The 27,954-nt window shown below is 43.6% G+C and overlaps 3 protein-coding genes and 1 long non-coding RNA gene across 4 annotated transcripts; all 4 read left to right on the forward strand.

Annotated features, from left to right (window-relative positions):
* The first annotated feature begins 93 nt into the window (after positions 1-93).
* LOC146673064 (uncharacterized) lies at positions 94-27,941 on the forward strand. The gene is made up of 3 exons (XR_014910427.1): positions 94-506; positions 584-760; positions 27,658-27,941. It is a non-coding gene; the product is annotated as an uncharacterized LOC146673064 (long non-coding RNA).
* Positions 1,155-3,501, forward strand: LOC146673065 (uncharacterized). Its single transcript, XM_085402625.1, has 5 exons — positions 1,155-1,179; positions 1,386-1,427; positions 1,507-1,773; positions 1,854-2,093; positions 2,183-3,501. The coding sequence occupies exons 1-5, from the start codon at positions 1,155-1,157 to the stop codon at positions 2,431-2,433; spliced, it is 825 nt and encodes a 274-aa protein (XP_085258751.1). The 3' UTR covers positions 2,434-3,501.
* Positions 5,213-10,517, forward strand: LOC146673066 (E3 ubiquitin-protein ligase TRIM21-like). The gene is made up of 2 exons (XM_085401512.1): positions 5,213-5,360; positions 7,909-10,517. Exon 2 carries the CDS (start codon positions 7,918-7,920, stop codon positions 9,574-9,576), a length of 1,659 nt encoding a protein of 552 aa, XP_085257638.1. The 5' UTR covers positions 5,213-5,360; positions 7,909-7,917; the 3' UTR covers positions 9,577-10,517.
* Positions 22,195-26,409, forward strand: LOC146673067 (E3 ubiquitin-protein ligase TRIM21-like). The gene is made up of 2 exons (XM_085401506.1): positions 22,195-22,551; positions 24,675-26,409. The coding sequence occupies exon 2, from the start codon at positions 24,684-24,686 to the stop codon at positions 26,352-26,354; it is 1,671 nt and encodes a 556-aa protein (XP_085257632.1). The 5' UTR covers positions 22,195-22,551; positions 24,675-24,683; the 3' UTR covers positions 26,355-26,409.
* Positions 27,942-27,954: the final 13 nt, after the last annotated feature.

Raw genomic sequence — 27,954 nt, forward strand, 5'->3', positions numbered from 1 at the left:
TCTGCTTCCAATAATCAACAATTCCCCAAAATCTGCTTAGTTTGGGAAATGTTTAGGTGCAGGGTGTTGGATTGTCAAGACAGATATGACTAGGGATGGGTATCGAAAACCGGTTCTTGTTGAGAACCGGTTCCCACTGCTTCAATCCCTTGGAATTGTTTGCCATTTTTGCAAACGATTCCCTTATCGATTCCAGTCGCCCCGAATGACGTCACCACGTTGCGGAGCGTCATTTACCTGGCAGGAAACACGGCGCGAAAGCGGCTCAAACGCTCAAAAGTTTGGTTATACTTTACGAGAACGGATGACAACAGGGCAACTTGCAGTACTTGAAAAGTAGATATTTCATTTAAGGGAGGAAACACTACGAATATGCAAAAGCATTTGCTCACAAAACACGCGATGACCTTAAATGAATGTCGTGTTTTTAATTCCGCTCCGGACTCGTGAATCTCAACCCAGCAGCAGCGGTAACGTTTGCACGTCCTCTCCCGTTAATGCGGCAGGTAAATAATCAACTAACAGTGCATATTATGTTAGCGCGATCTGCCTTATTACAAACCTGCCATTACTGTGCATTTAGGTGACCATGATGAGAGAGACAGAGTCTGTCCGGCTCAGATGCTGGCAGTTCTTGCTGCAGTCTACAGGTAGCTTCTCCTTTCAGGCCAGGATAGACGAATGTCACCGAGCAGAGACTCAGTTTGTGGTAAAAGGCTTGCACCCATTTGCCACAGCAGATGCCCCCGATTTTCGGTAAGTGAATGTGTTTAATTGTAGGCAGGGACATTACTGGATATTCTTGTGTAATTGCTACAGAATAATTTATGTTTTACTTTGTTATTGCTACAGAAGAATATTTATTTTATTATTTTACATTTACAATCTTTTTTCCTGGGGACCCTGTGACACCCCATTGAAGAGCCGTAGGCTGGATCTCTTAAGATCTCACTGTTGGGTTTGTAAGGCCATGTTACTCCTAAATTTCTACCTTGTTCAAAGAGAAGATATAAAACAAAGTTCTAAGCTAATCGACCTTCGTGTTCTCCTTTTTAAAAAGAATCGATAAGAGAATCGATAAAGAATCGAATCGTTAAACAGAATCGAAAATGGAATCGGAATCGTGAAAATCTTATCAATACCCATCCCTAGATATGACGCCCACCTCATTCAGACCAAGTGTACCAACATAGTTTCGTCAGCATGTGTTAAAACTGAGCTGGCGCTTTGTGTGATGTTTATAAGTCTAAATGTACTTTTAAGCCCAAACAGAACCTTAAAAGTGAATTAAAGGTCTCCCCCCTTTAATGTGATGTTTTTGGAACAAGACCAGATTGAAACAGGTTCCTGCCCTCTGACCTTCAGTGACCTCTGACCTGTTGCAGGTGTGTGTGTGCTGCTGCTGTCTGCACTGACTGTTTGTGCAGGTGAGTAGATGAAGTGCACCATGGTCCAGGACAAACACTGAGTGTAAACACTGATAGAAACTGTCCGTCTGTCCTCCAGTCTCTCTGAGCGTCAGTCCAAACCTTCAGCAGTTCTTCACAGCAGCCTCAGTGTCTCTGACATGTGAAGGTCAGCTGGGCTCTGATGGATGGACGGTGAAGAGGGACACAGGAAGTGGGACTGAGTCATGTGGAGCAGGGGGGCGGGGCTTCGGGAGGTTCAATGGTCCATCCTGTGTTTTTGATGAGTTCAGCCCAGTCAGTGGAGTTTACTGGTGTGAAGGTGAAGCTGGAGAGAAGAGTGAAGAAGTCAACATCACTGTATCAGGTAATGAAGTCATTCATTTCATCAGACTAACAGCAGACTGTTATACCACCTCTAACTCACTCTGTGGGTCTTTTCCTCAGATAAAGAAGTGATCCTGGAGATCCCTGCACTTCCTGTGAGGACAGGAAGTGATGTCACTCTACGCTGTAAAAACAAAATTGGTGGCACAGCTGCAGCTTATTTCTACTTTAATGGACGTCCTGTTGGACCTAAATCAGAGCACATAATCACCATTAACGTGCAGCAGTCTGATGAAGGTCTCTACTGGTGTTCTACTGATGAGTTTGGATCATCTCCTCAGAGCTTTCTGAGGGTCAGAGGTCAGAACACTGACATCACTTCCTGTTTAAAGCCAATCTGCTAAGCTGATGATAAACTGACTGAACCAGCTTCCTCATCTCTCCTGCAGGTTCTGTGACACCAATCTCTGTTGCAACAACAGAAAGAGCAACAACAACAACAACCACCATCACCACTCATATCTCCCATCCTCCTCCTCCTCCTCCTCCTCGCGTTCAGCAGGAGGCGTGGATGATGAGCGGCGATAAACTTGCGAGAAGCAAGTTATGCTCAACTCCACCGGTGGATTCTGACAGCGTGGAAAAGTGTGAAAACATCCATGATCACCAACGGATTTCGAAGGGCTGGACTGCTGCATGATGGAGAGGAGGACACCGCCACGGCCCTTCAGAGGGTCTTCGACTCTGACACTGACAACGAGGATTTCTTTGGTTTTGAAAGTGACAACGAAGGAAAGAAGCTGAGAGTGGATGACGAAGCCACCCTGAGTCTGTTCGTATCCGACACTGGAGAAGAGGACTTTGGTGGTTTTAGTGCCCAGGAAGAAGAGAAAGATGGTGAATGACTGACTTTTCTTCTTGTTAAAGCCGTGTCGCTGCACCTGAGCCTAAAAGGTAGTTGTTATATTTCCACTGTAGTGTCAATACACTATTAGAGCTTATGCCGAGTCAGACTGCACACACAATAGTTTGTTTACAAGTTGACTTCTTCTTTATTGGGATAACACAGAAGTAACACACACACATAACTGGGCGTGGTTCCCCCTACTGGCGATGGCTTGCATAGCACACAATAATTCTTGGTTCATACATAACAGTAGTCCGAAGCTATTTTTCTGGTGTGCTGTAGGTTATTGTTATGTACTACATTTGTTACCCATTTATGAAGCACAGTACATGTTTTGTACTTGTAATTACTGCTACTTGTACGTATACCTAAAAAGTTTTGCAAATATGTACCCATAACTTGTTTTTCAAAATATTAATAAAAGGGGTGTGTCTCCAAACAGCCATCTCTTTCCTGACAATTCGCTTTGTGCATATTCTCTTACATATGATAAGTCAACATTGAAACACCTGCGGCTTTTAGTCACGTGCGGTAATGTATGTACAAAACAGGATTTTCCCCTGATTTTAGCTTGTGCGGCTAATATTCAGGTGCTCTTTGTAGTCCAGGAAATACGGTAATTTTCTTGAATTCTTAAACATTTTTACATGATATTAGTAGGCGGCTCCTTTACTAAACAGCTCCAACTGTTTGTTTTGTTTGAATTTTACAGGACAGCTTTTCCCGTGTTACTCATTCATTATGGAGCTACTGTAGTTAACATGTAATGCTTCTCTAAAACCCTGTGACACAATCTTCTTTAACATTAGTGCGCATTAACCCCACATCTTCCCTGTTTTATTGCTGATGTTGGCCTGACAGTATTGGGGTAACAATGTCTCCTCTGTTTAGGAGAGGGCAGCAGGGTCACATCCTCACTGACATCACCTGTATTTGCACTACAGTCGTTCCCTTCACTGACCTTTGCTCTCCTTCTCTTTTCCATCAGGTTGTGTAAAACTGAAACAGGCATTAAATGTTTACTACAAATGATGCTTTACACAGAAATGCATTGTTAGCTGTTTTTACACACCAGCCTGTGTGAACCTTTAGTCTGAGCATGGGGTCAAAGGTCAGGACAGAAATGCAGCACTGTAACACATATACATATGTAGAACAACAGACATTTGACTGATTTGTGTTGTGACAGCTAGTTTTTTCTTTATACAAATAAATCATCATCACACACAGAAGAAATGTGCAGACCGTACATTTATTAGCTAATATCAGTGGATACAAGAAAAATGGTATGAAGACAAACACTAGCAGCCTTAGCGTTTCTGTTCTGAATCTCTAATCTCTCACAGACATTCATCAAACCCTGTCCTCTATCAGCTTTCAACATAAGAAAAGTATTAGGCCTCATTGAAAAACAGTCTGTTTGCAGATGAAGTACTTTAAAAACTATACTTAAAAACATTTCATACACAAATCTGTCATTTATCCAGATTTTCTTGACTGAGTTTACAATTTACTAGAACTGCCAAAAAACATGAATAGAAACAAATGATGAAGGATCCACTTCAAGGAAAGTGGAAAAGCCTCTGTTAGCTGCTGTTTGCAGCTAGCACAGTCTAACAGAGGCTAATACCAACGCTAACCAACAGTTTAGCATATCGTCGACAGCTCACCTCAGCATGGCTGTCCTTGGTCAGCAGTGAGCTTTATTAACTTGCACAAAGTTTTACACCCTGTTTGAGAGTAAATAAAAGTGGACATTTCTCAGCTCCAGCATTGACAGCTGAGGTAAACGGTGGACCGACAGCTTATCCACAAAATGGGAAAAACTCCGGTCCAGAATCCGGTCCAGTCCTCGTGGCAGTAAAAACTGTAATCATGCATACATGCTTTTGCACACCTGACCATTTCGTACAATATAATTGAAGTTTTGGATTTAAAAATTTAGCAGACGTGAACGAGCAACATTCCTGATGAGGCTGGTCAACGCTGTTCAACTAGAAGCCTACGTGGATGATATCCCAGCCTACACATCCCCCTGAACTGAATTGCCTCAGTGAAATACTTGCTCACTCACACCAAACTTCATTAAATGTGAATGTGTTACCTTGCTGGTTCCCAGTTGCAGCTTAAGTGCATCCAATATTAGATTTCCCAGCTTTTCAAACACACCATGAGCTGTGCCATTTTCTGGGCACATGGTTCAGTTAGCTTTGTATAAACACGTGTTAGAAATGTTCTTCAATCAGCTCTTTTTACTCTCATTTCACAGCCAGTACTTTTTACTTTTACTTGAGTAAAGAAGTTGAAACAGTACTTGGAGTATTTTTAACAGTAGTACTTCTACTTCAGTACACACTGTGTGTACTTTTACCACCTGTGTCTGAGACCTCCTTCAGGGTCCACCTGAAGCTCTCAGTCTGCTGTGGAAAAAGGAAATCCAGGTGAGTTTCTCCTGATCACCTGAGGCTGTCATTACTGTGTGAACCCACACACCACTCCTCACTCCTCCCACCCGCTGCACACAGTCACTGAGTACAGACCGGCTGATTCCTGTAAAGGGAGAGGCAGGAAGAGGTGGAGCAACACCTGAAAAACAAGAAGCTCAACGTCATTTTGCAGAAGTGAAAGTGTGAGAGAGCAGCAGCAGAGCTGCAGTCGAGTCCTGTTTGTCTCTAAAAGAAGATTCACTGGAGTCCATCAGGTTTCTCTCAGCAACAGTGGTGAGTGCAGCTGATCACACTTCCTGCTTCTACACAAATCTTCACTCTGTTCACTTCATCAGGGCTCTAGAGCGCCACCTCATTCCTCCATGGTGCCACTTAGGCTACGTCCACACTCGCCCGGATAGATTTGAAAACAGCGCTCCGCGTCCACACTGGTGTTTTCAGTCGTTTTCACAGAGTTGTGCGTCCACATTAAGACGGCTGAAAACGCTTACGTTCCAGTCCTGCGCATGCGTGAAACGCAAGACGATTCGACCGGTCTCATTTCTGTCTGCCGCTTATTCACTTTCCGGCTGTTTGAAACGTCGCAGCAGAGGTGGAGGAAAAGCACCGAGTTTTAAAATGGACTAACAATGAGGTGGAGTTGTTGCTGCGAGTAACACAAAAGTACAAAGTTGCAAAAGCGAGAGAGAAATAAAGAATTTGAAGAAAAGCTCTGTGGAGCATGTGCAGACTGATATTCATCTTTAATAGGACTGTCAAAACTGCTGCTGTATAATGCTCTCCACTATCTTTGTTTAATTGGTCACATGCCTGCATCACATGACTAACATGCATCATTGTTTTAGAAAGTCTCTGTTTTCACTCTTCACTGTGACACAAACGCACCGTCTCCAAATTATTTACTTTCCGCCTGTTTGAATCGTCGCAGCAGAGGTGAGCAGCGTGATAGGAGTGGATGTAGCTGTGGGTAATGAGAAAAGATGAAAAGAACGATTGATAACTTTTTCGTTAAGGCCGGTGCTCTGACACGGAGCCATCAACCTCTCAGTGTCTAACACTGGTCTGCAGACGGCATCAGATAATGAGCCACATTAGATGGACTCTGAGCCCACTGACAGTAAAAGGGTGAAGTGTAGACATTTGGAAGAGAGCGGCCTGACCAGTTTCTCTGACTATGATACTGTAAAGCTGACAACATGATGCATTTACTGTGGTGAGTGTGCAAAGACCATGGCAGGCGTTGTGCCGAGGTAGGGATCCCCAACAGGATCTGTTTCCCTGCGTCAGGAACATCGGCTGGGCAGGGAAAGCGGACCCAACGCACTCCGCCTCCATCACGACCAACTAGACGTGGAAGGAGTGATGTTTTAGTGACAACATGAAAGATGAGTGTGACCGTTCAGTTTGTGGGTTACAACAGAAAATTATACATTTATTGTTCTCGTGTGTTATCGGACGGGATCGTTTTAACAAACCGAGGACATTTTCCTGATAATTATCTGTATCCTCCTGTAACTTTACTGTTTAAAGAGCTAAAACCTCCAACATTTCAGGATCAATAAGTCCTTATAAGACGTGTTTGTGAGCTAAAAATCAAGAATGTGGGATACTGTTTGTCTGTGTCAGCCAAACAACTTCACATCTTTGTAACGACTGTTAAAAAGATGTTCATCCTGTTGATCCTGTTCATCTGGACGCTGCACTGTACAGCAGACACGACGTTGTTCAGTTTGTGTTTCAGATGAACCAGTTTGTGTCTGAATGTGTTGCTGGGTCTCCACCAGTTACTCTGACAACTGAAGGTTCAAGATTTTTATTTTGACATTTGCACACAGGACCAACAGTCCATGCACAGTGGAATACTTGTGCAGAGCTTTCCAAGTCAAATCACACTTTAACAATATAAAGACAGAAAAAGCAGAAGGATAGAAATGAAGTCCGGAGTAGGGTAGTCGTACTATTTTCTATATACAAAGAAAAAGAAGAAAATGTACAGAGAGTGTGTAGTTCTCTACCTCTTATCGCACTCACAGTGTTGCACATTTGTTCCACAGATCTGTTTCACAAGTCTGTTGTGAGTGTATTGCCCGATGGTCAGTGAACCGATGATACATTCAAAGTGAGGTTAAGTAGTGCTGTGTTATTTTAAGTGTTCAGTGTGTTTTTGTTTGCCGTCAGTCTGACAGTTGTGGGGAAGAAGCTGTTGAAGAATCGTGTTCTGTGTGTGATGCTGCTGTCCGCTCTGTTGTGTCTGAGATTGTATGTGCAGCTTTGTATGTGCAGCTCCATGGATGCAAGTGTTGTTCCCATAATCCTCTCTGCAGACTTTATGACTCTGCAGAGCCTTCCTCTCTGTCTGTGTAGTGTTTCCATACCAGACAGTGATGCCTGCGGTGAGGATGCTGTCTATCAGTCCTCTGCAGGCCTGGGTGAGAGGGTGGTGGTTCATGCCAGCTTTCCTGAGCAGCCGAATGAAATAAAGCCTTTGCTGGGCTTTTTTCACAGTTGCTGTAGTGTTGAGAGTCCAGCTCAGGTCTGATGTAACCTGCAGTCCCAGGAATCTGTGGCTGTTTGCCCTCTCCACCTCCGTCCCTTTGACGATAAGAGGCTGCAGGGGAGGGAGTTCTTCCAAAAGTGCAGTATTCATTCCTTGGTCCGTGTTGAGGATGAGGTGAAGAAGCTTCTGTGATGAAAAGAAACTTAAAGAAGTCCAGACGCTTTTCTCTCCAAGCTCCTCAGACTACTGACGCTTGTTTCTCTCTTTGTAAAATGAAATTTAAAGTGAATTTTGAATCAAATGTTTCTCTTCTTTCTCCCTCAGAGTGCAGACATGTCTGCTGCCAGCAATCTGCGATCTGAAGATCAGTTTCTGTGCTCCATCTGTCTGGATGTGTTCACTGATCCAGTCACTACATCATGTGGACACAACTTCTGCAAAACCTGCATCAGTCAGCACTGGGACATGAGTCAGAGCTGTCAGTGTCCCATGTGTAAAGAGACTTTCTACACTCGACCTCAGCTGAAGATCAACACTTTGTTCTCTGAGATGGTTGCTCAGTTCAGACGTGAAGCTCAGCAGAAAGCCAGCAGCAGCAGCTCAGAGCAACAAGCTGCCAAACCAGGAGAAGTTCCCTGTGACGTCTGCACTGGAACCAGACTGAAGGCCCTGAAGTCCTGCCTGGTGTGTCAGACCTCCTACTGTCAGACTCACCTGGAGCCTCATCTGACACTGAAAGGTCTGAAAAGACATCAGCTGGTTGATGCTGTGGAGAACCTGGAAGGCAGGATGTGCACGAAGCACGATAAACTCCTGGAGCTGTTCTGTAAGACCGACCAGACATGTGTCTGCATGCTCTGCTCTGTTTTAGACCACAAGAACCACGAGTTTGTTCCTCTGAGAGAAGAATATGAAGGAAAGAAGGCAGAGCTGGAGAAGACAGAGGCTGAGATTCAGCAGATGATCCAGAAGAGACGACTGAAGATTCAGGAGATCACAGAGTCGGTGAAGATGAGTAAAGATGCTGCAGACAGACAGAAAGCAGAAGGTGTTCAGGTCTTCACGGCTCTGATGGAGTCTGTTGAGAGACGCCTGAAGGAGCTCATGAAGGAGATCGAAGACAAACAGGAAGCTACAGAGAAACAGGCTGAAGGTCTCATCAAAGATCTGGAACAGGAAATCTCTGAGCTGATGGAGAGAAGCTCTGAGGTGGAGCAGCTCTCACGCTCTGAAGACCACCTCCACCTCCTCCGAAGCTTCTCCTCCCTGAAAGCTGCTCCACCCAGCAAGGACTGGACAGAGGTCAGAGTTCATCCACCATCATATGAGGGGACTGTGGGGAGAGCTGTGGCTCAGCTGGAGGAGACAATCAGGAAACTCATGAAGAAGAAGCTGTTTGAGGCTGAGCTGCAGAGGGTGCAGCAGCATGAGGTGGATGTGACTCTGGATCCTGATACAGCTCATCCTGCTCTCATCCTGTCTGATGATGGAAAACAAGTGTACTGTGGTGATGTGAGGAAGAATCTTCCAGACAACCCAGAGAGATTTTCTTACTATGGTATTGTTTTAGGAGAGCAGAGTTTCTCTTCAGGCAGATTTTACTTTGAGGTTCAGGTTAAAGGAAAGACTGCGTGGACTTTAGGAGTGTCCACAGAGTCGATCAACAGGAAGGGAGGAATCACACTGAGTCCTCAGGATGGTTTCTGGACTGTAGTGCTGAGAAATGGAAATGAGTACAGTGCTTGTGCTTCCCCTTCAGTCCCCCTCTGTCTCCATCCTGGTCCTGAGAAGGTGGGGGTGTTTGTGGATTATGAGGAGGGTCTGGTCTCCTTTTATGATGTAGGTGCTGCAGCTCTGATCTACTCCTTTACTGGCTGCTCCTTCACTCACAAACTCCACCCATTCTTCAGTCCCTGTATGAATGATGGAGGTAAAAACTCTGCACCTCTGATCATCTGTCCTGTCAATCAAACTGATCAACGACTGATTTAATTTGATGAATGATTGATTTTTCTTGAAGGGAACAAATGAACATATTGAGTGTAAATCCTCTACAGTCTCCATGTTTCTATAGAATCTGATCATCAGGACTCTGATTCACACTTTGATTCTCATGGAGTTTGATTTGAACAGAAGAAAAGTTGAATCAGGAAATGTTCCCACTGATGGAGACTCGAGCTGAAGAGCAAATATCAGAGAACAAATGTCCAAAAGCTTCATTTCCAATAAAGTTTGTTCAATGCTTTGAGTGAATCCAGACTCATGTGTGGCTGTTATACGGAGCATCAGAGTCCAGCTGAGTTATGTTGGATACAAACTGCTTATTTTGGCTCTGTGAGGAGTTTTGTTCACTGAAAACTGATGAGACGGATAATATTCAAAGAACTCTGTAGAGATTCATGCATCCATGTTCTCCACCTGCAGGTGTGGAGGAGAAAGGTGGAGCACAGACTGCTGCATCCTTCCAGTCACATCATTTTGATGATTATATTTGCATGTTGTGATGATTTGGGTTAAAGACAAACAGAGTTGAACGGCTGCAGTCACAGCATGAAGACGATGCTGAAGCTGAGCTGTCAGTGAACATGTTTCACTGTGATTTGATTTGAAGAATAGAAAGTGTGTGTGGCTGCTGACAGCTGCAGTCTCTGCTAGTCTGCATAACACACACACAACTTTCCCCCTGAGGCAACGATGCAGCAACAACACAAAGAACAGCTGCAGACACACACACACTGTTAAAGAACACTTTACTGTTTAAGGCAGAATTCCTCAGTAACAATGATTTGAGTCTACTGTGTCTACTGTGGTTTCCAACATACAATCTACTGAAACATGTTTTTCTTTCTGCCGTACAAACTATTTGATCACAACATCTTTGCTTTTTTCCTCCAATCGTTTATTCTGATTATTTTATTTAGTTTAACTAAGAAAAGCTTAAAATTTAACTCTTAACCTGTGTAGGAATGTTTAGCTTATTTTAGAGTTTAGAAATATGTTATCATAGAATGTAGAATTATTGTAGGGACACTGTTTGTAAAGTAATAAAGGCCTCACTCTCTTGTGAAGTTAGGAGTAGATTTTAGAAGGCTTCTCCCCCACTGAGTGGAAATTCCCCAGAGGATGTCTTAAGGTGGGGGTGTTAACATTTGTAACTGTGGGGGGAGTTTTATGACTCCTAGGGAGTCATAAAACTCCCCCCACAGTGTTTTAACTGTCACGCACACACATCCACACGCACACTCACTCATGTGCACTCACACATACACACAGGTATGCGCACACACTCACTCACGAGCACTCACATAGACACGTGGGAACGTGCACATGTAGGCATTCACGTGCTCGTGCACATAGACACAGACAGAGTTTGCAGCACACCGTAGGGGGGTTTTATGATGGGGTCACTTCTATAAAGCTGGCTGTAACTAACAAAGGGGTGAAGATTTTTGCAGAGGGACACCGGCCTCATCTTCCCTTCTAGAAGTGCATGCTTAAATGAAGAAGAGTAAAGATAAATGAAGATGAATAAAGTTTTGTGAAAATGACTACTGAGTCCGGTGCCATCTCTGGATACTCGAGGAATAAAAAGAACCGGGGTAAAACTGATTTCTCAACAGTTTTGGTGCCGAAACCCGGGATTCGCTCGAGGCTCAGAGATGAATTGGCAGAGCTGAGATCGTGAAACGAGGCGAACAGAGAGCTAGCTCACATGATTAAAAGGTAAGCACGACCTGTTTATTTTCGAACCGTGCATATTGTCCATCCATCCATCCATCTTCATCCGCTTTATCCGAGGCCGGGCCCGTGCATATTGTTTAAAGCCTAAATTATCTGTTCGCTAAGTTGAACGTATCCCAGTGTAAATTCACTCATTAGAAAAGGCGGCTAGTGACCGCCTCAGTGCGACTAAAGCAAGAGACTTTTTTTTAAGAACTCCAAGTTGATGTTTAGCGTACTGTGAGCGACTAAAGCAAGAGACTTTTTTAAGAACTCCAAGTTGATGTTTAGCGCCCCGTAAGGATATCTCGGTGCGTTAAAGCAGGAGACGTTTGTTACGGATTAATAGAATCGGTGTTTCATCCGTCCTAGTCATTAGGAAAAAAAGTGGCGGTGTGTGATCCGTCCCCGTGCGTTAAAGCAGGAAACGTGTGTTATTATTAGTTAGAAAGCGGGGCTGAGAGGCCTCGTCGCCAGCTACGGGCTGCGCGTGTCACGGGTTTGGTTACCCCACCTAGTCTCGGACGCGGGGCTAGGACCTGAAGGCAGGAGATCCAGGGTGGTGACCTGGGGATTCGTGGCTCCTTAAATAACTAAGTCGGAGAGAGGTCCCTGTCACAGTCTGAAGTATGCATAAAAGCAGGATTGGTTGCTTTCGCCAGTTAGATTCCGAGCTGAGTTGAACCAGTGCCTGATGCAGAAGGAGGACGGTGTAGTGTGTGTGAAAGCGCCGTTAGAGTCGGCGTCTCGTCTGAAGTACGGGAGTCAATTAAAGTAATAAAAGAATTCGTGTCTAAAAGTGTGTGTTTGTGGTGTGCAGAAATCGCGGCAGGAGGCCGTGTCGCGAATTGTTGCAAGCTGTGAAGTCAATTGGGGGGTTTAATTTGGTTTTATATTTTTTCGGGGAAGAGAAACCGCGGTATCAAGTCCGTGGCGCAAGTTTTGAACAATTCGTGAGGTGCACGAGCGGACGGCACCCGCTCTGTGTGCCGCTTGGGGCGTTGTCCTGAATCAGCAGAAGTGTCTCGCAGAAAGTTTGAATGGGACTGCGAGAAGCATGAAGTGTGTGTGAGCCAGCCTCGAGGGGCGGGTTCACAGGTGGGACGAACGAAGAGTAAAGTGTGAGTGTGTGTGAGAGAGAAAGAAAAGGTGGGGGCGAGTGACCAGCCTGTGAGTGTGTGTGAATTCCTTGATCATAAAGAGGGAGACAAAGTAGATTAGTTGATTTTCTGTGAAATAATAAGAGTTAATAATTAAGAAATTGTAGTGATCAAATATGAGAAAATGAACTAAAGTAAATAAAGCAAATTAAAGAGTGGATCAGTGTTAGACTAATGATAAATAAATTGATAAAATTAACAGTGACATTTAAAGTGATCAAGTACTCAAGGATGAATGGAGAATTTGATTGCTGACTGTATGAGAGCTGTTGGGCTGAAAGGAAATGAGGTTGAAGGAGTGAGTTAACAGGTTAATGTGGGGTGAAAAAAAAAGAGAGAAAAGAAAATGATGAAAACAAAGAAAATAAAGTGTGGAAGTGGGAGTGGGAAATTGTCTCCAACTGGGAAGCAGTGACGCTACAGGTCACCTTCTTCCCCTGCTGGTTTTATGATGGGGTCGCTTCTATAAAGCTGACTGTAACGAACAAAGGAGTGAAGATTTTTGCAGAGGGACACCGGTCTCATCTTCCCTTCTAGAAGTGCATGCTTAAAGATGAATAAAGATGAATAAAGATTTTGTGAAAATGACTACTGAGTCCGGTGCCATCTCTGGATGCTCGAGGAATAAAAAGAACCGGGGTAAAACTGATTTCGCGACACCTGATTTAAACGTTTAATTTCTCATTAACTCAGACTTTTAATTTATTTCCTTGTTTAATGTATTATTTCTTTATCCTTGTTTAAGTTTTGCCGATCCTTTCTGTGTAACTTGTTTAATCTGACCTTTGACCCTTTAATTTTAATTTAACAGTACTCTTGTTTTGACCTTTGACCTCTTTATTCCTTATAACCAAAAAAACCCTTTTATCTGATATTTTCACCTTATTGATTGATTATATATATCTATTATATTTTCTCACCTTATTTTGACCTTTGACCTATGTCCTTGTTAGCCTTGATCTTCCTTCATCAAAGGTGAAATTTCTTTCACCTTTGAACTTAAAGCTTAAATCAAACCTTTGTTAAAAAGCTTCTTACCAACTTGTAATTCCAACTCTCTGCATTAAACACGTATCTTATCATATAAACACTGGATCACTGAGAGAACTTTAGGCAGAACCAAATGAAGCAGCTGACCTCGTCAAACTCACAGCGACAGTAACTGACAGTGAATTATTTTAATCTTCTTCATTGTATTTGTTAGAAACATTTATTTTCCTTTAATTGGACTTTGGTTAAGTTCAATCCGATGTATTAACCGACCTTTGAGGTGAAGTGCAGCTGCGAAGAACGCTACGGCAGGCAATGAGGTGCGTTTAATGTCGCTCTGTTAATTTGAGCGTCCATAAATTGAATGTCTTATTTTTTCTTACTTTATTATTGCTAATTTATTGGAGAATTTGGCCATTTAATTAAGGTAGATTTTATGTTGTTGGTGGTAAAGATCTGGATGGATATTTTATTTTATTCTGTGTTTCTATTTTTCAGTTTTACTTTTCAAGACTTGGTGAATTGCCTTTTTCTACTTTTTGTTTAGTTTTGTTAAAATTAGCAGCAGTGAGAAGTGTTGTTGTCGGTCTTGAATATATTTGATGTAGCCCATACTGTTAAGGTAAGTGTCATGTTTTTAGTTGTTAGTCTGATGAAGAATCTTTTACTTTTCTCCAAAAGTTGATTGTGTTTATCTGGACATAGTGTTTTTCAGGTCCAGCTGAATGCAGGTTTCCCCAGTCTTATACGTGTCAGGAGCATCAGCACAGCTGAAATGCATTTTTCCTAAGCACCGCGTCTCTGTGGCTTTTAAACCCCAAAACACGCTAAAACAAAAATGGGTCCACCCCAAGGATGGGGTCCCCCGGTGTAGTAACCTCGTTTCTTCGAACATCGACGTTCATTCAGGAAACCACAGCTGCTAGTTGCACTCACCACACGTTTGTCTTATCTGCCTATTATGTAGCCTTCACTTCCTTTAATAAGAGCAAGTTTTCCACTATAAACACAGAGTCTAACAAAAGACTGGAGACTGTTTTGGTCATTTCCCTCAGAGTTTGTATGTTTTGTTGTTTTTCTGGTGATGAGCTTCAAACAGCAGCAGATTGAGACTCAAATAGAACCTAATAAAATCAGTGAAGCTATTCATTGCTCATGTCATCCATCAGGGAGTTACTTTAATATCATTACATTGTTTGCTTTTAGTAAATGTGGGAATTGAATATGAATTCATTTTATGTTTTTCTTTTCTTTTTTATTTCTTAATACCTAACTGCTGCACCTGTACTGCCCGTATCTCTGCAGATATACTGTATAGCCACTCAAAACTGATGTTCAGATAAGAGGGTGGGAGCCGCCTGTTTTCTCTCTCCACTATAATCCCTGACAATTTTATTAGTTTGGGCGACCTTTACATGTCGGTTGTTGGGATCACAGCAGAGTTAGAACAGAGGGGACATGGTGTTTGTTAAATGTCCGAATGGCCCGGGTGGAAGAAGCTGTTAGTGAATCTGGAGATGTGGGACCTGAGGTACCAACATACAACACTGTAAAAAATGACGGATGCCACCAAAGTAAATAGCAACATTTTACTTTGTTGTTTGCATCATTTTTAAAAATGTATAATTTCTATTTGCATTTCAAGTTATGAAAGGTATTGATTAAACATGTTTATGTTTTTTTTTTCTTTAACTGTTTTCCACTCGGACTATACAAGAGGTTGAAGATACTATTACATACGGAGAGAACTCCACACCGGGTGTAGGCTTGCATGACTAAGAAACTATTTGAGGCAATTTTGTGGAGTTTGAGGTTGGACTCGGCTGCACATGTGTTGAGGAGCACTTGGTGAGGGCTAGTTCTTTAAGGTTCAGCAGCTAACAAGATGGTGTATCGGTCAGGATACAGGAAGGAGGACAACAGGCTTCCACTTTGCTGGATTGTCACCACCAGCTGTTTTATTGCCACCTAGATGCTCAGTGTTGCCAGCAGTCTGTAGTAACAAACAAGTTGCCATCAGTATATAAATATATACAGCAACAGCTTCACTAAGATAAACATAACGGATTAAATGAAATATAAACCAACACATCCATCTGAATATACACATAACAGGACATATATAATTTGAACTATGCCAATCTTTCATCTCTTGCTCCAAACACAGAAAGGACACAATTAAACACAGTGAGAATGTCATACATAGCCGAAACATCCACTCTAACTGTAAACAAAGGACTTTGGCACCAACGTGTGGCCGAATAAAATTACTACATAATGGTGGCGGCCGGCGGCACATGCTTCGAGTCACGAGATGAAAAAATGCGGTGCTACAATGCGGTAGAATGTAACTAAAGCCGCGGCCAACATCAGAATCGGAAAATAAACATATTTAAGGAAACTTACTTCCAGTCATGAACTTAACACTCGGAGCATCACCGTGAAGGATGGCAACCAGGAACAGCTTACGAGGTAAACAGAACTAACACTGAAAAAATCTCCCCTTCTCGAGTAGCATCGCGATACCCCCAACTTCTGCCTACGTCATTTCCTACGACTCCACCCCACACAATATTGCAGAACATAGACATAAAATCCCAGAGCCTTTCATACAACATGTGTGCTTAAGCCGATCGATGGCTGCAGACTCTGTGGGAACTGAAATCAGCCCGTCATCGATGCAGAAGTGTCTCTCGACAAAGTGTCTTGTGTCTGCTCCAAAGTTTGTCTCGCCTTCCCAGGTGGCTCGTCATAGGTAATAGATGGTTACTACTGGTGACGGGCTATTACCAAAAATATGCACCCGGGCGTGGTCTTCCTGCACTTTGTCACATGAGTAGAAGTAATCAACAACTTTTTATTCATTTCTATTCTTATGAGCACGAGAGAGAGGGGGGGCAGGTACTAAAGATGAATAGCACAGCAATTAGTTGAATAGACGTTAAAAGAGAAGGTGTTTCAACAGCTGTTGTCTACACCCTTGACACAGGAGAACAGAAGACTTCACCACCAGGACCTCCCCACCAACTGGGTGTCACCAACTTTCTCACAACACCTCACTGTGACCTACACAGATAACCAGTGTGCAGCTTTGAAATATAACATCCAGAGTCTATGTGACAACTGGCTAAACAAGTGCCATCACAGCAGGGAGAAGGGTGAACATGGTAACATAGAAGATGCTCTCCCAGGCCTATTACTGCCTTCTGGTCATAATGTCCACTCTCTTTCAGTGACCTCTCACCTTTAATATCCTATGACCTTCATTGACCTCTGACTTTCAGTGACCTCTGACCTCCTGTTGCAGGTGTGTGTGTGCTGCTGCCGTTTGCACTGACTGTTTGTGCAGGTGAGTAGATGAAGTGCACCATGGTCCAGGGCCCTATTTCAGGAAGCCGGTTTAGTGCAAACTCTGAGTAAGTATACCCTGAGTTAAAGAAAACTCTGGGTTTTCAGTTTCACAAAGCGAGTTTAGATTAATTCTGAGTGAGTTACTATGACGACACACTCCGTGAAGCTAACCTGCCCCCTAGCAGGTTTACTTCAACTAACCCTGACATTCTCCGCCTCTGTGTCGGAAACCTGACTGTAGGAAGTGTCAGACATGGCGTGCTCCTTCCTTGAAGAGCCAGTAGATGTTGAAGCCCAAATTCCGCCGGGAGAGAGTGATTAGAGCGCGTTTGGACATTTTATCATTTCCTGATGATTTTCTGTGTGAACGTCACCGTTTTTCAGCACAATCTATAATTTATTTGAATAACATCCTCAGGCCTAATATTGCTCATGTGACACATCGCGGACATTCCACAAAATTCCACAAAATTGCAGGTATCAGGATGAACAAAACTTAATTCATGATGTGGTGATACTTGAACTACTACTTAAATTTTACATTTATTCTCACGGTTCCCAGGCGTGATTGGCTGTACAGATGGCACTCACATTCCAATCATTGCTCCTTCAGTAAATGAAGGAGACTATGTGAACAGGAAGTCTTTCCACAGCATTAATGTACAGGTACATAGTTCCCTGTAGCATTTCAAACTAACAAATCATTTCATTATAGTAATGGATGCTAATTTGTGTTCTCTGCACTGTGAAGATCATATGTGATGCTGCCAACATTATCACAAATGTGGAAGCCAAGTGGCCAGGCTCTGTGAGTGGTGGTGGTGGAGGACCCCCACCTGTTTTTCGGGCCTCCGCTTTTTTTCTGTTGGCTATAACGGGTCACATTTGAGCATACAGAGTAAGCAAATATGTACTTGTAATGTGCTCAGATAATTTCAATAAGTGCTTACAGAGGGGAAATTAATGTAGCCTCTAACTGCAATTGATTTACATGGGACAAACAGACCAAGCACTATGGCTCATAATACAATTACACCTTACCTGTTTGGACTATATTTTTATATTTCATTTTTACTTGCTGCCAGGCACGTTTGGGGCCTGTTGGGTTGCACCTGCGCTCACATCACATTACGAAATAAAATGTATAAAATGAAAAATAAAATATAATAAAATAACGTGTTAAATGGGTGGAAATCCCTCGATCAATGTTTAAATTAACACTCACGCATTGACTCTGTCGGCTTTGTTTTGCCATGCATGCTCTCTTTCTTTTGCAGCTGAGGCTGTGTTACTTTTTTTCTGCAAAATTTGCATGTTATCGGCATATGCTGCCATCAGAATTTCGGCCTCAAGCGCTGTAAGATACATTGACCGCGCCTTCTTTCCCTCCGTCTCCATGGTGACTCGCTTAATCTGTGCTCCACTAATCAGGGCTTTATGTATCCTCGTGCGCGCGCTTAACTTGGGGTTAAAGCAACTCCGCGTTGACTGAACTAATTGTTATCAGCCTTTCTGTAACCGAATATTCCGAGTTGGACAGTTCGGGGTTACTCAACCCTGAGTATCGTTTTTCACTCTGAGTTTTCTAAACCGGCTTCCTGAAATAGGGCCCTGGACACTAAACACGGACACACAGGTGAGCTGCTTCCTGGAAGAAGGCGGGACTTCACCTGAAGCACGAAAGGTGGGAGGGAGATTGAGAAAACTGTTGATAGAAGCAGTTCTAAGAATTGCTGTAGAAATAAGTCACTTATTTAAAGGTTTATTACCCACATGATCAGATCAGGCAGAGTGCATCTATTTTACTGTTTATAATAAAACAAGGAAATATACTACAAGATAATGAGAGGTGTTTGTGTTCATCTGTTACTCGTCTACATTTCAGTGTAAAAACAGGACAAAAAATCTGTGTTGGAGTCAAATTGTTAAATGTTGTCATTGTGTTACTTAAGTTTGTAAGTCTTGGTTCAAGCAGCCTGATCAAAGACGTTCCTTTGTCTCTGACCACCTCTCCAGCCAGTTTGTTGGTGGGGAGGCTGCAGTGTTTTGTTATAGGCTCATCTATGTGAGGGCTCTGTTTGCTGCTTAGTAAGCTTCCTGCTTTATCATCCTTTTGTGGGCAGGAGGTCACACAAACGCACCCCAAACACACACACACACATAGGGCCATATGTTTGTTGACCATAGGGGGTTTTACAATGGGTGGTGCTTGTGTGTACTGTAACTGTTTTCAGTAAAAGGTCGTCTGTGGGTGGATTCAGTGCTTTCCTGACACACCGAGCGGTCCTCCCTTGCTAGCAAGTAAAAGCTGTTCGTCTTGTTTCCGTTAACAGGAACAAGTTTCTAAACCAGCGGGGCCTGTGGAAGCACAGACACAACACTCTGGCTGAGGAAAGGTTGAAGATGGAGGTGAGAACGTGGACTAACTCTGAATGCAGAGCTGGCTTGGAGCTGTGGAGACTTACTGAGGAGTAAAGTGGACATGAAGGAGTCACAGAGGGAGGAGGAGGTGAACAGTGATGTTTGTTAGACAGGATCAGACTGAAGAGGGAACATAAGAAGAGTTTCATGCTGGGTTTGAACAGGACAGGAAGATAAGCTCCGCCCAGCAGCTGAGTCCTCTCTGCTCACACTGGTGTTGGACTGCAACATCAGGGAGTTTGCTTCCACATCTGGTTTCCACAGCTGGAGGAAGCTGTCCCACGAGCACGCCTACGCCCCTCTGTCATTACTGAAGTAGTGATGGTGTTTAATCAGTGTGAGACTGTTTCACTGGTCCAAGCAGAGATTTACATAAATGAGCTTTTATGAGTTCTTATATTATCTGATCAGGCCGTTTGCTCCTGTTAAAGAGAAATGTGCATCGAACGTTGTGGGTATTCATGAGTTGTGGGGATGAACAAAAGTATTTTACCAGCACAATATAATCTGCAGTATGATCATTGCTTTAACAATGTAACCGATAGTTTTAAGATGGCCTTAAGAGGCTTATGCATACTGTTAGCATTAACATTATACATTAACCTTGTATTCCAGATGCAGTTATAACTATTTTATACATATTGCATATCTGTGCTTATTTTGAGTTGATGTTCGGTTCATTAAGGGTCTTAAGCTTCACTGGCGTGACTGTCCAGATGATCCATGCTGAGGGAAACTAGAACATAGAAGGAATTGCAATACATGCTTACAAAACACTTATAGCAGGTCATTCTTATTATTGTTTATAAGTTCATATTCTTGTATTAAGCCTTTAGTAGAGGTTCTTGATTAAAACATTTATTTAGTAGATGACATATACATAGTTTCAGTTCGGTTATTACATATATGAGAGTGGCTTCTGTCTCTCTGTCTGGTGAGAGGTCAGGAGCTGGTCGGTGAGGTGAAATAGGGTGCAATTGTGGTTAGCACACAGACACACAGACACACACACACACACACACACACACACACACACACAGTTAGAGAGAATCATTTATAGGTGGAAGTTTAATCATGTTTTGCTCGGGGTTGCAAAAGAGCAGTTTGTCGCAGAACTGCTGCTGATGTGTCAAGATGATAAGCGAGCATCCGGCAGTGACAGGAAGTACCTGCCGTGAAGACGAAGACAATGTTCTTTTTAAACTGTGTTAAAAGTCATTGTGGTTTTGATCTGACCTATGTATGAAATTGATTTGACGTTGAGGGGGCGTCATTAAATTCAAACCCTGATGGTATAAAATATCTGTTTATGTTTTGAGTAGTCGGAGATCAGCCCTGTCTGCGAACGGAACTGGTCTTCCCACGCGTGTATTTCATTAAAATCAATTGTTTGACCAAGCTCTTGGACCATGGTTGTTTGTACTCTCCTTCCTCAATATTTGAACCTTAACAGAGTCTAACAGTTTAAACCTGTGTGTGACGTTGTGTCCTTGAACGGCCCTGACAGACGGCTGTAGTCCATAATATTAATGTTTCCTGCTGACTAAAATAAGCAGCTGAGCTCTGTGAGGGCAGAGCTGCTGCTAACAGGTGAGTCTGTTACCTGGACTGGACTGAGTGAGCTGCTGTGTCACAGCTTTATCAGTGACACACTCAGCATGTGTGTGTGTGATATGTCAAAGTGCTTGAAACACACGTGAAAATATATTAAAGGTTGAATCTTTTTTCTTTTGGTTTGTGGAACAAAAATCAGCAACGAAGAAACGCGAGTGTAAAACTTGGTGTAGATGTGCAACAAACGTAAGCCGCTGTGAAGCTTGAAAAGGATTTGCGCACCTACATCATTATTTACGGTTTAAATTGTGCTGCCTTCAGGTGCACCTGGTAAATTCAGGAATCTCTACTCCAAACCACAGCAGCTTGTTTTAGAGGCTTTTCTGGGTTAATGTTTGTTTGTTGGCAGAAACATGTCTGTGATCGCTGTGTTGTTCTTTTTGATGCAGGATTTCATGTAACTCGGTGCTAAAGTCATAACAATGAAGTTTAACAGTTCTAGTGCTCATGCGTCAGCTAGCATGCGACAGCTAGCATGCGTCAGCTAGCATGCGACAGCTAGCATGCAGCCTGTTTCAGTTGCTCCTGCTTTTACTCTTTACTCTAATTTTTTCTTACTTATTTCTTTGTCCTTTACTGAGTGTGTTCATCTGTTTAAAAGCTTTCTTTTCAAACATGTGGATCGAGAGAGTTTTTGTTCTGCTGTTGCTTTCACTGAGGAATGGGACCGCAGCACAGCAGTTACACACCAGAGATCAGCTGAGCCGCCTGATGCTGCTGTCGCAGATTAACTGGAGACGGTCAAACAGATGTGTGACAGACTTTAAGGAGCTGCTGCCAACAAACCAGCAAATAAACACTGAATATTTCATGTGTGACATTTGTGAGGTGGCCTTAAACACAGTCTGTCAGTCTTTTTGCTCTTGAACAGTGAAATATTAAATACTGTCTCGAGTTTATTTGGTGATGTTCTCGTGCACGAGGCGAAAACAGCAAACAAACGTCACAGTAAATCTTTCCAGCTGATGTTAGGCATCCTCCACCTGCTGAATCCACTTCAGCCTCTTCCTGCTCATGTTCCTGTTTAGAGGCACAGTCGGCCTGTAAATGGAGAAAACTGAACACAGGAATATTTGGATTTGCTTCTTTTTCTCTGCTCATGTTCAACTTGTCTGATTCAAGCTGGGAATATTTATTAGAAACAAAGTGAATAATATTATTTTATTATCACGTTGATGCAGCACATGGTTCAGTTAGCTTTGTATAAACACACGTGTTAGAAATGTTCTTCAATCAGCTCTTTTTACTCTCATTTCACAGCCAGTACTTTTTACTTTTACTTCAGTAAAGAAGTTGAATTAGTAATTGGAGTATTTTTAACAGTAGTACTTCTACTTCAGTACACACTGTGTGTACTTTTACCACCTGTGTCTGAGACCTCCTTCAGGGTCCACCTGAAGCGCTCAGTCTGCTGTGGAAAAAGGAAATCCAGGTGAGTTTCTCCTGATCACCTGAGGCCGTCATTACTGTGTGAACCCACACACCACTCCTCACTCCTCCCACCCGCTGCACACAGTCACTGAGTACAGACCGGCTGATTCCTGTAAAGGGAGAGGCAGGAAGAGGCGGAGCAACACCTGAAAAACAAGAAGCTCAACGTCATTTTGCAGAAGTGAAAGTGTGAGAGAGCAGCAGCAGAGCTGCAGTCGAGTCCTGTTTGTCTCTAAAAGAAGATTCACTGGAGTCCATCAGGTTTCTCTCAGCAACAGTGGTGAGTGCAGCTGATCACACTTCCTGCTTCTACACAAATCTTCACTCTGTTCACTTCATCAGGGTCTAGAGCGTCACCTCATTCCTCCATGGTGCCACTTAGGCTACGTCCACACTCGCCCGGATAGATTTGAAAACAGCGCTCCGCGTCCACACTAGTGTTTTCAGTCGTTTTCACAGAGTTGTGCGTCCACATTAAGACGGCTGAAAACGCTTACGTTCCAGTCCTGCGCATGCGTGAAACGCAAGACGATTCGACCGGTCTCATTTCTGTCTGCCGCTTATTCACTTTCCGGCTGTTTGAATCGTCGCAGCAGAGGTGGAGGAAAAGCACCGAGTTTTAAAATGGACTAACAGTGAGGTGGAGTTGTTGCTGCGAGTAACACAAAAGTACAAAGTTGCAAAAGCGAGAGAGAAATAAAGAATTTGAAGAAAAGCTCTGTGGAGAGAGAGCGGCCTGACCAGTTTCTCTGACTATGGTACTGTAAAGCTGACAACATGATGCATTTACTGTGGTGAGTGTGCAAAGACCATGGCAGGTGTTGTGCCAAGGTAGGGATCCCCAACAGGATCTGTTTCCCTGCGTCAGGAACATCGGCTGGGCAGGGAAAGCGGACCCAACGCACTCCGCCTCCATCACGACCAACTAGACGTGGAAGGAGTGATGTTTTAGTGACAACATGAAAGATGAGTGTGACCGTTCAGTTTGTGGGTTACAACAGAAAATTATACATTTATTGTTCTCGTGTGTTATCGGACGGGATCATTTTAACAAACCGAGGACATTTTCCTGATAATTATCTGTATCCTCCTGTAACTTTACTGTTTAAAGAGCTAAAACCTCCAACATTTCAGGATCAATAAGTCCTTATAAGACGTGTTTGTGAGCTAAAAATCAAGAATGTGGGATACTGTTTGTCTGTGTCAGCCAAACAACTTCACATCTTTGTAACGACTGTTAAAAAGATGTTCATCCTGTTGATCCTGTTCATCTGGACGCTGCACTGTACAGCAGACACGACGTTGTTCAGTTTGTGTTTCAGATGAACCAGTTTGTGTCTGAGTGTGTTGCTGGGTCTCCACCAGTTACTCTGACAACTGAAGGTTCAAGATTTTTATTTTGACATTTGCACACAGGACCAACAGTCCATGCACAGTGGAATACTTGTGCAGAGCTTTCCAAGTCAAATCACACTTTAACAATATAAAGACAGAAAAAGCAGGAGGATAGAAATGAAGTCCGGAGTAGGGTAGTCGTACTATTTTCTATATACAAAGAAAAAGAAGAAAATGTACAGAGAGTGTGTAGTTCTCTACCTCTTATCGCACTCACAGTATTGCACATTTGTTCCACAGATCTGTTTCACAAGTCTGTTGTGAGTGTATTGCCCGATGGTCAGTGAACCGATGATACATTCAAAGTGAGGTTAAGTAGTGCTGTGTTATTTTAAGTGTTCAGTGTGTTTTTGTTTGCCGTCAGTCTGACAGTTGTGAGGAAGAAGCTGTTGAAGAATCGTGTTCTGTGTGTGATGCTGCTGTCCGCTCTGTTGTGTCTGAGATTGTATGTGCAGCTTTGTATGTGCAGGTCCATGGATGCAAGTGTTGTTCCCATAATCCTCTCTGCAGACTTTCTGACTCTGCAGAGCCTTCCTCTCTGTCTGTGTAGTGTTTCCATACCAGACAGTGATGCCTGCGGTGAGGATGCTGTCTATCAGTCCTCTGCAGGCCTGGGTGAGAGGGTGGTGGTTCATGCCAGCTTTCCTGAGCAGCCGAATGAAATAAAGCCTTTGCTGGGCTTTTTTCACAGTTGCTGTAGTGTTGAGAGTCCAGCTCAGGTCTGATGTAACCTGCAGTCCCAGGAATCTGTGGCTGTTTGCCCTCTCCACCTCCGTCCCTTTGACGATAAGAGGCTGCAGGGGAGGGAGTTCTTCCAAAAGTGCAGTATTCATTCCTTGGTCCGTGTTGAGGATGAGGTGAAGAAGCTTCTGTGATGAAAAGAAACTTAAAGAAGTCCAGACGCTTTTCTCTCCAAGCTCCTCAGACTACTGACGCTTGTTTCTCTCTTTGTAAAAATGAAATTTAAAGTGAATTTTGAATCAAATGTTTCTCTTCTTTCTCCCTCAGAGTGCAGACATGTCTGCTGCCAGCAATCTGCGATCTGAAGATCAGTTTCTGTGCTCCATCTGTCTGGATGTGTTCACTGATCCAGTCTCTACACCATGTGGACACAACTTCTGCAAAACCTGCATCAGTCAGCACTGGGACATGAATCAGAGCTGTCAGTGTCCCATGTGTAAAGAGACTTTCTACACTCGACCTCAGCTGAAGATCAACACCTTCATCTCTGAGATGGTTGCTCAGTTCAGACGTGAAGCTCAGCAGAAAGCCAGCAGCAGCAGCTCAGAGCAACAAGCTGCCAAACCAGGAGAAGTTCCCTGTGACGTCTGCACTGGAACCAGACTGAAGGCCCTGAAGTCCTGCCTGGTGTGTCAGACCTCCTACTGTCAGACTCACCTGGAGCCTCATCTGACACTGAAACGTCTGAATAGACATCAGCTGATTGATGCTGTGGAGAACCTGGAAGGCAGGATGTGCACGAAGCACGATAACCTTCTGCAGCTGTTCTGTAAGACCGACCAGACATGTGTCTGCATGCTCTGCCCTGTTTTAGACCACAAGAACCACGAGTTTGTTCCTCTGAGAGAAGAATATGAAGGAAAGAAGGCAGAGCTGGAGAAGACAGAGGCTGAGATTCAGCAGATGATCCAGAAGAGACGACTGAAGATTCAGGAGATCACAAAGTTGGTGAAGATGAGTAAAGATGCTGCAGACAGACAGAAAGCAGAAGGTGTTCAGGTCCTCACGGCTCTGATGGAGTCTGTTGAGAGATGCCTGAAGGAGCTCATGAAGGAGATCGAAGACAAACAGGAAGCTACAGAGAAACAGGCTGAAGGTCTCATCAAAGATCTGGAACAGGAAATCTCTGAGCTGATGGAGAGAAGCTCTGAGGTGGAGCAGCTCTCACGCTCTGAAGACCACCTCCACCTCCTCCAAAGCTTCTCCTCCCTGAAAGCTGCTCCACCCAGCAAGGACTGGACAGAGGTCAGAGTTCATCCACCATCATATGAGGGGACTGTGGGGAGAGCTGTGGCTCAGCTGGAGGAGACAGTCTGGAAACCCATGAAGAAGAAGCTGTTAGAGGCTGAGCTGCAGAGGGTGCAGCAGCATGAGGTGGATGTGACTCTGGATCCTGATACAGCTCATCCTAACCTCATCCTGTCTGATGATGGAAAACAAGTGTACTGTGGTGATGTGAGGAAGAAACTTCCAGACAACCCAGAGAGATTTTCTAAGTGTGTTATGGTTTTAGGAGAGCAGAGTTTCTCTTCAGGCAGATTTTACTTTGAGGTTCAGGTTAAAGGAAAGACTGAGTGGGCTTTAGGAGTGGCCACAGAGTCGATCAACAGGAAGGGAGAAATCACAGCGAGACCTCAGGATGGTTTCTGGACTGTGAGGCTGAGAAATGGAAATGAGTACAAAGCTGGTGCTTCCCCTCCAGTTCGTCTCTGTCTTCATCCTGGTCCTGAGAAGGTGGGGGTGTTTGTGGATTATGAGGAGGGTCTGGTCTCCTTTTATGATGTAGGTGCTGCAGCTCTGATCTACTCCTTTACTGGCTGCTCCTTCACTCACAAACTCCACCCATACTTCAATCCCTGTAACAATGATGGAGGTAAAAACTCTGCACCTCTGATCATCTGTCCTGTCAATCAAACTGATCAACGACTGGTTTTATTGGATGAATGATTGATTTTTCTTGAAGGGAACAAATGAACATATTGAGTGTAAATCCTCTACAGTCTCCATGAGACTAAAAGCAATATAAGTGATAAATATTACCATTCTGTAGAATATTCTTATATTTCACTTTTACTTGTTCCCATGTTCTAGTGGGTCCTGTTGTGGCTCTAATGTGAAAGAGGATATAATGTAATATAATATAATATAATATGATATAATGTAATATAATATGATATAATGTAATATAATATAATAAATTACTTACGAGTTTAATTTGTCAGCAACTTTCTGCCAGCCCTCTCTCCTTGCTTTTGCAGCCTTTGCAGTGTTCCCTTGCGTTTTAATTAAACGCTGAAACTCCCTGAAATCCCTCAATCAAGAGTTCTTGCTCTGCTGCCGAAAAATACTGAGCGCGCTCCTTCGACATTTTCGCCGACCAATCAAAGGGTTGCCGATCAATGTTTCTACTATCGATGCGTAGCCCCTGTTAAGCCACCCAGTGATCTCACATTACTTCATCCAGCTATACTAATCGTCAACAACAGGTGTGTTCGGAGAACCGGAATAGCGAGCTCAAAGTTAGCGCGATGATTTGATCTTGGATGTGTCATTTGATCTTGGATGTAGTAAGCGAGGTACGAAGAACAGACCCCTGAGACTCATACCTGAAGCACTGATGCCTGCAGTTCCCTAGTGTCCAGCAGAGGCAGCAGTGAGTCGCCCCCATAGACTCCCATGTTAAAACTTCACAGCAGAAAAAGCCTGATACACAAACCACCTGTGTGTTTGTACCTGAGTGTGTGTGTCCAGAGTGGGCAGTCCTGTTGTTCACACTGATCCTTTCAGACACCACACCCTGAAAACGCACCAGCTCTGAACTGAAACACACACACACACACCAGTAGGAGTTTAAAGCAGGCTGCAGCTGCAGTTCCTCAGATGGCCAGAGGGGGCGACTCAGTGAGGGACGAGCAGTTTACCTGCAGTCTAAGACATCTGAGACGGACAAGATTGTGGGTGGGACAGCCTGAAAACACAGAGAATAGAGATGGAAAATGTGTGTATATATATACATATATGTATATATATACATACATATATGTGTGTATATATATATATATGTACGTATATATATATATATATATATATATATACGTACATTACTTGGCTCTCTGTGAAGGCGGTCGCACTTTTCTCCTCTCCTCCATCCCCTTATCTTCCCTGCTTAGCCTCTTGTGTCCTGTCTTGTCTCGTGTGCACTACTTTTCCCTGGAAGAGTCTCTCACTGTCGTTCTCTAAAACCTAACAGAGAATTATGGATTTGATCAACTGGTCTCTGAATGCTATTGACACCCTCTTCTCAACAAGAAGTCTGGGCTCGGGAGAGCCCGAGTGCCCTGGAGGGACTTTCCCTGCCGGATACACGATGGATGGGTGGCAGACCTGGAGGATCTTGTGCCTGGCGGGACTGTCTATCGAGGACGCTGAGGATATTTACCTATTCGGAACCATGATAACAGGGTTCTTGCTGATCGGAGCTGGCTTGGCCCTGACTTATCGGAGAAATAAGAGAGCGGAACCAGCTGTTCAAACCCCCCCCTAAGCT

Source organism: Rhamphochromis longiceps, linkage group LG3 (genome assembly GCF_057381845.1).
Source record: "Rhamphochromis longiceps isolate RC_006_pf linkage group LG3, R_longiceps_female_GT1.1, whole genome shotgun sequence".
NCBI lineage: Eukaryota > Metazoa > Chordata > Actinopteri > Cichliformes > Cichlidae > Rhamphochromis > Rhamphochromis longiceps.